Genomic DNA, 12,843 nt, shown 5'->3' with positions numbered 1-12,843 from the left:
CTATTTTCGATTTTAACACAAATCCGCTGTATGTTTGTTTCTTTTTTTTTTTTTTTTACTGCGATACAAGACAGCTTATCCAGTCATTTCAGAGATCACATATACAGCAATATCCTATTTGATTGTTGTTGTGTATCTACATGTGATTTGAAGATCATATTAATTGTGCAAAATTATATTTCATGAAAAACCACAGTGTCTAAATCCTGGGTTTCTCTTGAATTCAAACATTATGTAAAAAAAAGGATTATTGGCATTAATAGTAATTGAATTAATGATCGAATTTTGTATATATTTAAGAGATAATGAATAATTCAGGTTGCATTCAAGCTGAAGGATTACTACAATGTTTCTGCAGTGACATTTTTCCAAATGACCAAACCACACAGTCTGGTGCGAATTAACCACAAATCATGTATTTGTGTGTTTGTGCAGGCGTATTTATGTTTTTTTGTTTTGCTGTTACACAACACAGTTTATCCAGGCTTCAACGCCGGAGATCACTTTTCAAGTGTAAATCAAGTATCCACACCATTTTTCATATATATGCATATTGTTGAAAGCTTTTATGTATTGTACAAAAAGATCTTTAAAATTATCTTAATAAATCTTTTCTTTTTTCTTTCTTATGTTTCTTGTTTTTACTTGTTATGCTGCACACCACTTTTTACAATCATTGAATTCTAAGATCACATATCCAGCCATCTTTAGTTTTAGTGATGCCTAATTCCATAAGACGTGAAGATTGAAAGAGTTGTGCAGACCAAATATCATGAACAGTTGACTGAAAATGTCTTGGCGTTGGGTTCCTTTAAATATTGACATGATGTGAAATAAGGATGAGTGATATGGATAATAAATGAAGGAATTAATTAAATTGATACATTTTAAAAAGATAATGAATACACTTGCATTTAAACTGAATGATTACTTCAATGTTTCTGCAGTGACATTTTTCCAAATGACCAAGCCATGCTGTTGTACGAAACATCTTCAAGTGAAGAAATTCAAGTGCAGTTGCCACAACAAGAAGATATTGAAAAGAATTCACCATGACCTGAATGACAGAAAACATCAACACAGTCTAGTAGGGACAAAATCTGTAGACGGTAGTTGAATCAACCGACAGCACGAGTTTAACTACAGACAAAATAAATTTAAATTCTAAAATCCATTTGCCAGTGTAGAATAGGATACAACTACGACACCAAGCCGTGGACAAAAAAAATTACGCTGTGCTGTGGAAATGTTTTTTTTTGTGTACCTACTTGAAACAGGTGTTCGCAAAAGATGATTTGCATAACTCATAACAAATGCTGCCCTATGAACAACAATATATCTCAGATATAATCACAATATACCATCACAAAGCTCGACGTTATTTCATTTGTCTAGGAAACATACACAAGGAAAAACTACACCAGCAACACTTGAATGTATAACACCATCAAACACCCAGGTCACAGTTTTAAACCTGCTCATGTATGTCCACCATCTTCTGATGTAAAGTTAGAAAGATAAATGATTTACCTCTTCAGAAGTCTTCCTCCTGTCAGGGAGCACCAGAGTGTTGGCCTGGCTGCCCGGGACTATAGTAGATCCTATACTCATCCTGGGTCCCACTAACATGTAGCGTTTGTCTCCAGATCTGTACTGGATGCTGTGACACAGTGTCCCATCATAGTTGGCGTCTTGTAGATATTTAGAAGTATAGTCCGTGGATTTAGAACACTGCATTGCGATCAACACCACGATACTGATGACAAAGAGCACTGAGACTGAGCCCAAAGTTATCATCAGGTAAAAAGTCACGTTGTCGTCTTCGTCGACTTTGGCCGAACTTTTGACGTCGGAAGCGGCAAAAGCCTCTTTGGGCTCCACGACTTTGACGAGCACGGTAGCTGTTGCCGAGAGGGAAACGTTGCCGTTGTCTTTGACCAGTATGACCAGTTTATGCTCGGCCTCGTCCGTCTCCGTGAAGGAGCGCAGCGTTCTGATCTGTCCTGTATAGCGGTCCAAAACAAACAGACTGTGCTCAGTGACTTCCTGCAGCGAAAACAGTAACCAGCCGTTATATCCTATATCGGCGTCGTAGGCTCTGACTTTCGTCACCAGGTGTCCTGCGTTCACATTGCGGGGAATCTCCTCCACGCCTTCGGCAGAGCCGTTGGAGCTGACCGGATACAGGATGACCGGAGGGTTGTCGTTCTGATCCAGAATGAACACCTTCACCGTCACGTTGCTGCTCAGTGCTGGACTTCCAGAGTCAGTGGCAACAACTTGGAACTGGAAGGTTTTCACAGACTCAAAGTCAAAACTCTTCAGCGCTGAAATCTGTCCGTTCTCCGGATTAATGTTTAAATACGTTGACATTTTTCCTTGACTGTTCTCCTCTCGAGCTATATGATAACTCAGTGCAGCGTTTTCATTTAAGTCTTTATCTGCAGCAGTAACGGAAAAGATTGAGTTTCCCGCAATGTTATTTTCTACCAGGTAAATTTCAATTGGATTCTTGAGAAATTGAGGAGTATTATCGTTTACGTCTGATACCTCAATACTCAAAGTCTTCAATGTGGAAAGAGGAGGCTGACCACAGTCTGTTGCTGTTATTGTTACGTCATATTGTGAAACGGATTCTCGATCCAGAGCAGTTTTAAGAACCAACGAATACATATTATCTTGATAGGATGGTTTCAGTTCGAATGGGACATTTTCTGACAGACTGCATATTACTTTGCCATTCAGACCAACGTCTTTGTCTGAAACACTGATCAGAGAAATCACAGTTCCAGGTTTTGAATCTTCAGGTATCATTTTTAAAAGGGGCGTCACTTCTATTTCAGGTTTGTTATCATTTTCATCGAGCACTTTAATAATCACCCTACAATTACTACTTGTTGGAGAATGTCCTTTATCAGTTGCATGAATGTCTAACTTATAAACACTGACCTTCTCAAAATCAATTTTTCCCTTAACTTTGATTTCACCAGTGTTTTTATCCAAGACAAACATATCATATATATTTGGATCTACTTCACTTCCAAAATTATATTCAATATCTCCATTGGATCCCTCATCCAGATCCACTGCTTTAACCTGAATCACTTTAGTTTCAGCATTCACGTTTTCAGCTATGGTCACGGAATATACCTCTTGGTCAAATACGGGCGTATTATCATTTGAATCGAGAACAGTAACTGTGACGTTCAGGGTTCCTGATCTCGGCGGATTTCCACCATCCACTGCTGTCAGAATCAGGCTATGCTCTTTTTGCTTTTCTCGATCCAACATCTTTTGTAAAACCAAAAAAGGTATTTTATCCTCTCCTCTTTCTCGAATTTCTACGCTAAAATATTCGTTGTGATTTAGTTTATAAAGACGCACCGTATTGATACCGACATCCGGGTCGCGGGCTGTGGGTAACTGGAAGCGTCTGCCAGGGAGGGTGGACTCAGAGATTTCCAGCGTTTTCTCTCCTTCGTTAAAACTGGGCGAGTTATCGTTCACGTCGATGATTTCCACAGCAACGTAGTGTATCTCCATGGGGTTCTCGGCCACCAGCTTGATGTTGATCACGCACGGCGACGTTTTTTCGCACATCTCCTCTCGGTTGATATTTTCACGCACGTACAAGACACCATTGTTCTGGTGGAGTCCGAACGGAACCTCTTCGGTCCCCGACACGATACGAAACCGTCTCTCCTCCAGTGAAATGACGTCCATCCCGAGGTCCTTGGCCACATTTCCCACGACGGATCCCATTTTGACTTCCTCGGCGACCGAGTATTTGATCTGGGCTGAAACGAGTTCCCAACAGCTGAGCGCCGCGTAGAGACAGAGGGCTACCCGCCACTGCCGTGTTCCTCCTCTTTGTCCTCTTGCTCCCATGGTTCCAGTCTATCGTTTCACCCCGACCCACTCGTGGATCACAGAGAGACAGCGGTCTGATCTACGAGCTACACAGCTGCGACACAGACCATAACCTTGCGAGGAAAAGACAAAAATCCACAACGGCGACAGCCAACTGTGCTGAAGGCACTGTCTCTTCGACAAAGATCCGAACAAAACCCCGATCGTAAGGGGAAGGGCCAACAGCACGCAGTGCATCACAACTGTACAGTATATGCCGATATGACACTGACACCCTGTGGCTGAGACTCATGATGCTGCTTCTTTGGTCTTTTTCGATTTGAACACAAATGTGCTGTGTGTTTGTTCGGTTTTTGTTGTTTACTGCGATACAACACAGCGTAACAAGTCATTTCAGAGATCAAATATACAGCAATATCCTATTATATTGTTTTGCATCTGCATGTGATTTGAAGTTCATATTAATTGTGCAAAATTATATATCATGAAAAACTACACTGTCTTAATCCTGAGTTTCTCTCGAATACAAACATTTTGTAAAAAGAAGGATTACTGGTATTAATAATAATTGAATTCATGATCGAATTTTGTATATATTTAAGAAATAACAAATAATTCATGTTTGCATTCAAGCTAAATGATTACTGCAATGTTTCTGCAGTGACATTTTTCCAAATGACCAAACCACACAGTCTAGTACGAATTAACCACAAAACATGAATTTGTGTGTTTGTGCAGGTGTTTGTTTGTTTTGCTGTTTCACAACACAGGTTATCCAGGATTCAACGCCTCAGATCACTTTTCAAGTGTAAATCAAGTATCCACACCATTTTAATATATATGTGCATATGGTGGTCAGCTTTAACGTATTGTCCAAAAAAATCTTTAAAGTCATCTTAATAAATCTTTTCATTTTTTCTTTCTTATCTTTCTTGTTTTTGTTTTTAGCTGTTATGCTGCACACCACTTTTTCCAATCACCGAATTCTAAAATAAAAATATCCAGCCATCTTTAGTTTTCGTGATCTCTATTTCCATAAGATGTGAAGATTGAAAGAGTTGTGCAAACCAAATGTCATGAATAGTTGACTGAAAATGTCTTGGCCCTGGATTTCTTTCAATATAAACATGATATGAAATAAGGATGAGTGGTATGGGTAATAATGAAGGAATTAATGAATTTAATATATTTTAAAAAGAGAATGAATACACTTGCATTTAAGCTGAATGATTTCTTCAATGTTTCTGCAGTGACATTTTTCCAAATGACCAAGCCACATGGTGTCGTACAAAACGTCTTCAAGTGAAGGAATTCAAGTGCAGTTCCCCAAACAAGAAGATATTGGACAGAATTCACCATGACCTGGATGACAGAGAACCTTAACACAGTCTAGTAGGGACATAATCTGTAGATGGTAGTTGAATCAACCGACAGCACAAGTTTAACCACAAACAAAACGTATTTAAATTCTAAAATCCATTTGCCAGAGTAGAATACTTTACAACTACGACTCCAAGCCGTGGACAACAAAACTTACGCTGTGCTGTAGAGATGGATTGTTTTGGTGTACCTGCTTGAAACAGGTGCTCGCAAAAGATGATTTGCATAACTCATAACAAATGCTGCGGTTTGAACAACAACATATCAAACTACAATCACATGATACAACGCCAAAGCTCCACATAATTTCATTTATCCAGAAAAAATAAGCAATCAAAACTAAACCAGCAATCCTTGACTGCATAATACCATCTGACACCCATATTGCAGTTTTAAACCTGCTCATGCATGTTCTTCATCTTTTGTTATGTTAGAAAGATGAATGATTTACCTCCTCAGAAGTCTTCCTCCTGTCAGGGAGCACCAGAGTGTTGGCCTGGCTGCCCGGGACTATAGTAGATCCTACACTCATCCTGGGTCCCACTAACATGTAGCGTTTGTCTCCAGATCTGTACTGGATGCTGTGACACAGTGTCCCATCATAGTTGGTGTCTTGTAGATATTTAGAAGTATAGTCCGTGGATTTAGAACACTGCATTGCGATCAACACCACGATGCTGATGACAAAGAGCACTGAGACTGAGCCCAAAGTTATCATCAGGTAAAAAGTCACGTTGTCGTCTTCGTCGACTTTGGCCGAACTTTTGACGTCGGAAGCGGCAAAAGCCTCTTTGGGCTCCACGACTTTGACGAGCACGGTAGCTGTTGCCGAGAGGGAAACGTTGCCGTTGTCTTTGACCAGTATGACCAGTTTATGCTCGGCCTCGTCCGTCTCCGTGAAGGAGCGCAGCGTTCTGATCTGTCCTGTATAGCGGTCCAAAACAAACAGACTGTGCTCAGTGACTTCCTGCAGCGAAAACAGTAACCAGCCGTTATATCCTATATCGGCGTCGTAGGCTCTGACTTTAGTCACCAGGTGTCCTGCGTTCACATTGCGGGGAATCTCCTCCACGCCTTCGGCAGAGCCGTTGGAGCTGAGCGGATACAGGATGACCGGAGGGTTGTCGTTCTGATCCAGAATGAACACCTTCACCGTCACGTTGCTGCTCAGTGCTGGACTTCCAGAGTCAGTGGCAACAACTTGGAACTGGAAGGTTTTCACCGACTCAAAATCAAAACTCTTCAGCGCTGAAATCTGTCCGTTCTCAGGATTAATGTTTAAATATGTTGACATTTTTCCTTGACTGTTCACCTCTCGAGCTATATGATAACTCAGTGCGGCGTTTTCATTTAAGTCTTTATCTGCAGCAGTAACGGAAAAGATTGAGTTTCCTGCAATGTTATTTTCTACCAGGTAAATTTCAATTGGATTCTTGAGAAATTGAGGAGTATTATCGTTTACGTCTGATACCTCAATACTCAAAGTCTTCAATGTGGAAAGAGGAGGCTGACCACAGTCTGTTGCTGTTATTGTTACGTCATATTGTGAAACGGATTCTCGATCCAGAGCAGTTTTAAGAACCAACGAATACATATTATCTTGATAGGATGGTTTCAGTTCGAATGGGACATTTTCTGACAGACTGCATATTACTTTGCCATTCAGACCAACGTCTTTGTCTGAAACACTGATCAGAGAAATCACAGTTCCAGGTTTTGAATCTTCAGGTATCATTTTTAAAAGGGGCGTCACTTCTATTTCAGGTTTGTTATCATTTTCATCGAGCACTTTAATAATCACCCTACAATTACTACTTGTTGGAGAATGTCCTTTATCAGTTGCATGAATGTCTAACTTATAAACACTGACCTTCTCAAAATCAATTTTTCCCTTAACTTTGATTTCACCAGTGTTTTTATCCAAGACAAACATATCATATATATTTGGATCTACTTCACTTCCAAAATTATATTCAATATCTCCATTGGATCCCTCATCCAGATCCACTGCTTTAACCTGAATCACTTTAGTTTCAGCATTCACGTTTTCAGCTATGGTCACGGAATATACCTCTTGGTCAAATACGGGCGTATTATCATTTGAATCGAGAACAGTAACTGTGACGTTCAGGGTTCCTGATCTCGGCGGATTTCCACCATCCACTGCTGTCAGAATCAGGCTATGCTCTTTTTGCTTTTCTCGATCCAACATCTTTTGTAAAACCAAAAAAGGTATTTTATCCTCTCCTCTTTCTCGAATTTCTACGCTAAAATATTCGTTGTGATTTAGTTTATAAAGACGCACCGTATTGATACCGACATCCGGGTCGCGGGCTGTGGGTAACTGGAAGCGTCTGCCAGGGAGGGTGGACTCAGAGATTTCCAGCGTTTTCTCTCCTTCGTTAAAACTGGGCGAGTTATCGTTCACGTCGATGATTTCCACAGCAACGTAGTGTATCTCCATGGGGTTCTCGGCCACCAGCTTGATGTTGATCACGCACGGCGACGTTTTTTCGCACATCTCCTCTCGGTTGATATTTTCACGCACGTACAAGACACCATTGTTCTGGTGGAGTCCGAACGGAACCTCTTCGGTCCCCGACACGATACGAAACCGTCTCTCCTCCAGTGAAATGACGTCCATCCCGAGGTCCTTGGCCACATTTCCCACGACGGATCCCATTTTGACTTCCTCGGCGACCGAGTATTTGATCTGGGCTGAAACGAGTTCCCAACAGCTGAGCGCCGCGTAGAGACAGAGGGCTACCCGCCACTGCCGTGTTCCTCCTCTTTGTCCTCTTGCTCCCATGGTTCCAGTCTATCGTTTCACCCCGACCCACTCGTGGATCACAGAGAGACAGCGGTCTGATCTACGAGCTACACAGCTGCGACACAGACCATAACCTTGCGAGGAAAAGACAAAAATCCACAACGGCGACAGCCAACTGTGCTGAAGGCACTGTCTCTTCGACAAAGATCCGAACAAAACCCCGATCGTAAGGGGAAGGGCCAACAGCACGCAGTGCATCACAACTGTACAGTATATGCCGATATGACACTGACACCCTGTGGCTGAGACTCATGATGCTGCTTCTTTGGTCTTTTTCGATTTGAACACAAATGTGCTGTGTGTTTGTTCGGTTTTTGTTGTTTACTGCGATACAACACAGCGTAACAAGTCATTTCAGAGATCAAATATACAGCAATATCCTATTATATTGTTTTGCATCTGCATGTGATTTGAAGTTCATATTAATTGTGCAAAATTATATATCATGAAAAACTACACTGTCTTAATCCTGAGTTTCTCTCGAATACAAACATTTTGTAAAAAGAAGGATTACTGGTATTAATAATAATTGAATTCATGATCGAATTTTGTATATATTTAAGAAATAACAAATAATTCATGTTTGCATTCAAGCTAAATGATTACTGCAATGTTTCTGCAGTGACATTTTTCCAAATGACCAAACCACACAGTCTAGTACGAATTAACCACAAAACATGAATTTGTGTGTTTGTGCAGGTGTTTGTTTGTTTTGCTGTTTCACAACACAGGTTATCCAGGATTCAACGCCTCAGATCACTTTTCAAGTGTAAATCAAGTATCCACACCATTTTAATATATATGTGCATATGGTGGTCAGCTTTAACGTATTGTCCAAAAAAATCTTTAAAGTCATCTTAATAAATCTTTTCATTTTTTCTTTCTTATCTTTCTTGTTTTTGTTTTTAGCTGTTATGCTGCACACCACTTTTTCCAATCACCGAATTCTAAAATAAAAATATCCAGCCATCTTTAGTTTTCGTGATCTCTATTTCCATAAGATGTGAAGATTGAAAGAGTTGTGCAAACCAAATGTCATGAATAGTTGACTGAAAATGTCTTGGCCCTGGATTTCTTTCAATATAAACATGATATGAAATAAGGATGAGTGGTATGGGTAATAATGAAGGAATTAATGAATTTAATATATTTTAAAAAGAGAATGAATACACTTGCATTTAAGCTGAATGATTTCTTCAATGTTTCTGCAGTGACATTTTTCCAAATGACCAAGCCACATGGTGTCGTACAAAACGTCTTCAAGTGAAGGAATTCAAGTGCAGTTCCCCAAACAAGAAGATATTGGACAGAATTCACCATGACCTGGATGACAGAGAACCTTAACACAGTCTAGTAGGGACATAATCTGTAGATGGTAGTTGAATCAACCGACAGCACAAGTTTAACCACAAACAAAACGTATTTAAATTCTAAAATCCATTTGCCAGAGTAGAATACTTTACAACTACGACTCCAAGCCGTGGACAACAAAACTTACGCTGTGCTGTAGAGATGGATTGTTTTGGTGTACCTGCTTGAAACAGGTGCTCGCAAAAGATGATTTGCATAACTCATAACAAATGCTGCGGTTTGAACAACAACATATCAAACTACAATCACATGATACAACGCCAAAGCTCCACATAATTTCATTTATCCAGAAAAAATAAGCAATCAAAACTAAACCAGCAATCCTTGACTGCATAATACCATCTGACACCCATATTGCAGTTTTAAACCTGCTCATGCATGTTCTTCATCTTTTGTTATGTTAGAAAGATGAATGATTTACCTCCTCAGAAGTCTTCCTCCTGTCAGGGAGCACCAGAGTGTTGGCCTGGCTGCCCGGGACTATAGTAGATCCTACACTCATCCTGGGTCCCACTAACATGTAGCGTTTGTCTCCAGATCTGTACTGGATGCTGTGACACAGTGTCCCATCATAGTTGGTGTCTTGTAGATATTTAGAAGTATAGTCCGTGGATTTAGAACACTGCATTGCGATCAACACCACGATGCTGATGACAAAGAGCACTGAGACTGAGCCCAAAGTTATCATCAGGTAAAAAGTCACGTTGTCGTCTTCGTCGACTTTGGCCGAACTTTTGACGTCGGAAGCGGCAAAAGCCTCTTTGGGCTCCACGACTTTGACGAGCACGGTAGCTGTTGCCGAGAGGGAAACGTTGCCGTTGTCTTTGACCAGTATGACCAGTTTATGCTCGGCCTCGTCCGTCTCCGTGAAGGAGCGCAGCGTTCTGATCTGTCCTGTATAGCGGTCCAAAACAAACAGACTGTGCTCAGTGACTTCCTGCAGCGAAAACAGTAACCAGCCGTTATATCCTATATCGGCGTCGTAGGCTCTGACTTTAGTCACCAGGTGTCCTGCGTTCACATTGCGGGGAATCTCCTCCACGCCTTCGGCAGAGCCGTTGGAGCTGAGCGGATACAGGATGACCGGAGGGTTGTCGTTCTGATCCAGAATGAACACCTTCACCGTCACGTTGCTGCTCAGTGCTGGACTTCCAGAGTCAGTGGCAACAACTTGGAACTGGAAGGTTTTCACCGACTCAAAATCAAAACTCTTCAGCGCTGAAATCTGTCCGTTCTCAGGATTAATGTTTAAATATGTTGACATTTTTCCTTGACTGTTCACCTCTCGAGCTATATGATAACTCAGTGCGGCGTTTTCATTTAAGTCTTTATCTGCAGCAGTAACGGAAAAGATTGAGTTTCCTGCAATGTTATTTTCTACCAGGTAAATTTCAATTGGATTCTTGAGAAATTGAGGAGTGTTATCATTTACGTCGGATACCTCAATACTCAAAGTCTTCAATGTGGAAAGAGGAGGCTGACCACAGTCTGTTGCTGTTATTGTTACGTCATATTGCGAAAAGGATTCTCGATCCAGAGCAGTTTTAAGAACCAGCGAATACATATTATCTTGATAGGATGGTTTCAGTTCGATTGGGACATTTTCTGAAAGACTGCATATTACTTTGCCATTCAGACCCACGTCTTTGTCTGAAACACTGATCAGAGAAATCACAGTTCCAGGTTTTGAATCTTCAGGTATCATTTCTAAAAGAGGCGTAACTTCTATTACAGGTTGGTTGTCATTTTCATCAAGCACCTCAATAATTACCCTACAATTACTACTCATTGGAGGCTGTCCTTTATCAGTTGCATGAATGTCTAACTTGTATATATTGTCTCTCTCAAAGTCAATTTTACCTAAAACTTTTATTTCACCAGTGTCTTTGTCCAAGAGAAACATATCAGATACTTTCATGTCAATTTCACTTCCAAAATAATATTCAATATCTCCATTGGATCCCTCATCCAGATCTACTGCTGTAACCTTGATCACTTTAGTTTCAGAATTCACATTTTCAGCTATGGTTACAGAATATACCTCTTGTTCAAATACTGGAATATTATCATTTGAGTCCAGAACAGTAACTGTGACGTTCATGGTTCCTGATCTCGGCGGATTTCCACCATCCACTGCTGTCAGAATCAGGCTATGCTCATTTTGCTTTTCTCGATCCAGCATCTTTTGTAAAACCAAAAACGGTATTTTATCCTTTCCCCTCTCTCGAATTTCAACACTAAAATATTCGTTGTGATTTAGTTTATAAACACGCACCGTATTGATACCAACATCCGGGTCGCGGGCCGTGGGTAACTGGAAACGGATGCCGGGGAGGGTGGACTCCGAGATTTCCAGCGTTTTCTCTCCTTCGTTAAAACTGGGCGAGTTATCGTTCACGTCGATGATTTCCACAGCAACGTAGTGTATCTCCATGGGGTTCTCGGCCACCAGCTTGAGGTTGATCACGCACGGCGACGTTTTTTCGCACATCTCCTCTCGGTTGATATTTTCACGCACGTACAAGACACCATTGTTCTGGTGGAGTCCGAACGGAACCTCTTCGGTCCCCGACACGATACGAAACCGTCTCTCCTCCAGTGAAATGACGTCCATCCCGAGGTCCTTGGCCACATTTCCCACGACGGATCCCACTTTGACTTCCTCGGCGACCGAGTATTTGATCTGGGCTGAAACGAGTTCCCAACAGCTGAGCGCCGCGTAGAGACAGAGGGCTACCCGCCACTGCCGTGTTCCTCCTCTTTGTCCTCTTGCTCCCATGGTTCCAGTCTATCGTTTCACCCCGACCCACGCGTGGATCACAGAGAGACAGCGGTCTTATCTACGAGCTACACAGCTGCGACACAGACCATAACCTTGCGAGGAAAAGACAAAAATCCACAACGGCGACAGCCAACTGTGCTGAAGGCACTGTCTCTTCGACAAAGATCCGAACAAAACCCCGATCGTAAGGGGAAGGGCCAACAGCACGCAGTGCATCACAACTGTACAGTATATGCCGATATGACACTGACACCCTGTGGCTGAGACTCATGATGCTGCTTCTTTGGTCTATTTTCGATTTGAACACAAATCCGCCGTCTGTTTGTTTCGGTTTTTGTTGTTTACAGCGATACAACATATCTTATCCAGTCATTTTAAAAATCAAATATGCAGCAATATCCTATTTTATTGTTGTTGTGTATCTGCATGTGATTTGAAGCTCATATGAATTGTGCAAAAGTAATTTTCATTTAAACAAAGTCTTAGTCCTGGGTTTTTCTTTAATATAAATATAATTAAAAACAGTGATTATTGGGATGGATAAGAAATGAATTAATGTAAAACAATTTTTTAAAAGGGAATGCATAATAATTATGCTTCAATTTAATGT

At 41.2% G+C, this 12,843-nt stretch overlaps 1 protein-coding gene and 2 pseudogenes across 2 annotated transcripts in view; all 3 read right to left on the bottom strand.

Annotated features, from left to right (window-relative positions):
• Positions 1-8,066, bottom strand: part of LOC147227582 (protocadherin alpha-C2-like) — a 188,947-nt gene extending 180,881 nt beyond the window's left edge. The window contains exon 1 of the mRNA XM_086157811.1: positions 5,702-8,066. Within this exon, the coding sequence (XP_086013937.1) occupies positions 5,702-8,059 (2,358 nt within the window). The 5' untranslated portion in view covers positions 8,060-8,066. The remainder of the gene's footprint in view (positions 1-5,701) is intronic.
• LOC147227583 (protocadherin alpha-8 pseudogene) lies at positions 34-3,895 on the bottom strand (annotated as a pseudogene). The gene has a single exon (XR_015107004.1). The product of XR_015107004.1 is annotated as a protocadherin alpha-8 pseudogene (transcript).
• Positions 8,067-9,651: 1,585 nt separating the features above from the next.
• Positions 9,652-12,385, bottom strand: LOC147227581 (protocadherin alpha-8 pseudogene; annotated as a pseudogene).
• Between the last annotated feature and the right edge of the window lie 458 nt (positions 12,386-12,843).

This window comes from Fistularia commersonii, chromosome 13 (genome assembly GCF_037954325.1).
Source record: "Fistularia commersonii isolate RoL2024-O1a breed Wild chromosome 13, RoL_Fcom_v1.0, whole genome shotgun sequence".
In the NCBI taxonomy this organism is placed as follows: Eukaryota; Metazoa; Chordata; class Actinopteri; order Syngnathiformes; family Fistulariidae; genus Fistularia; species Fistularia commersonii.
The sequence above is the reverse complement of the archived record's forward strand: the minus strand, read 5'-3'. Positions and strand labels throughout refer to the sequence as shown.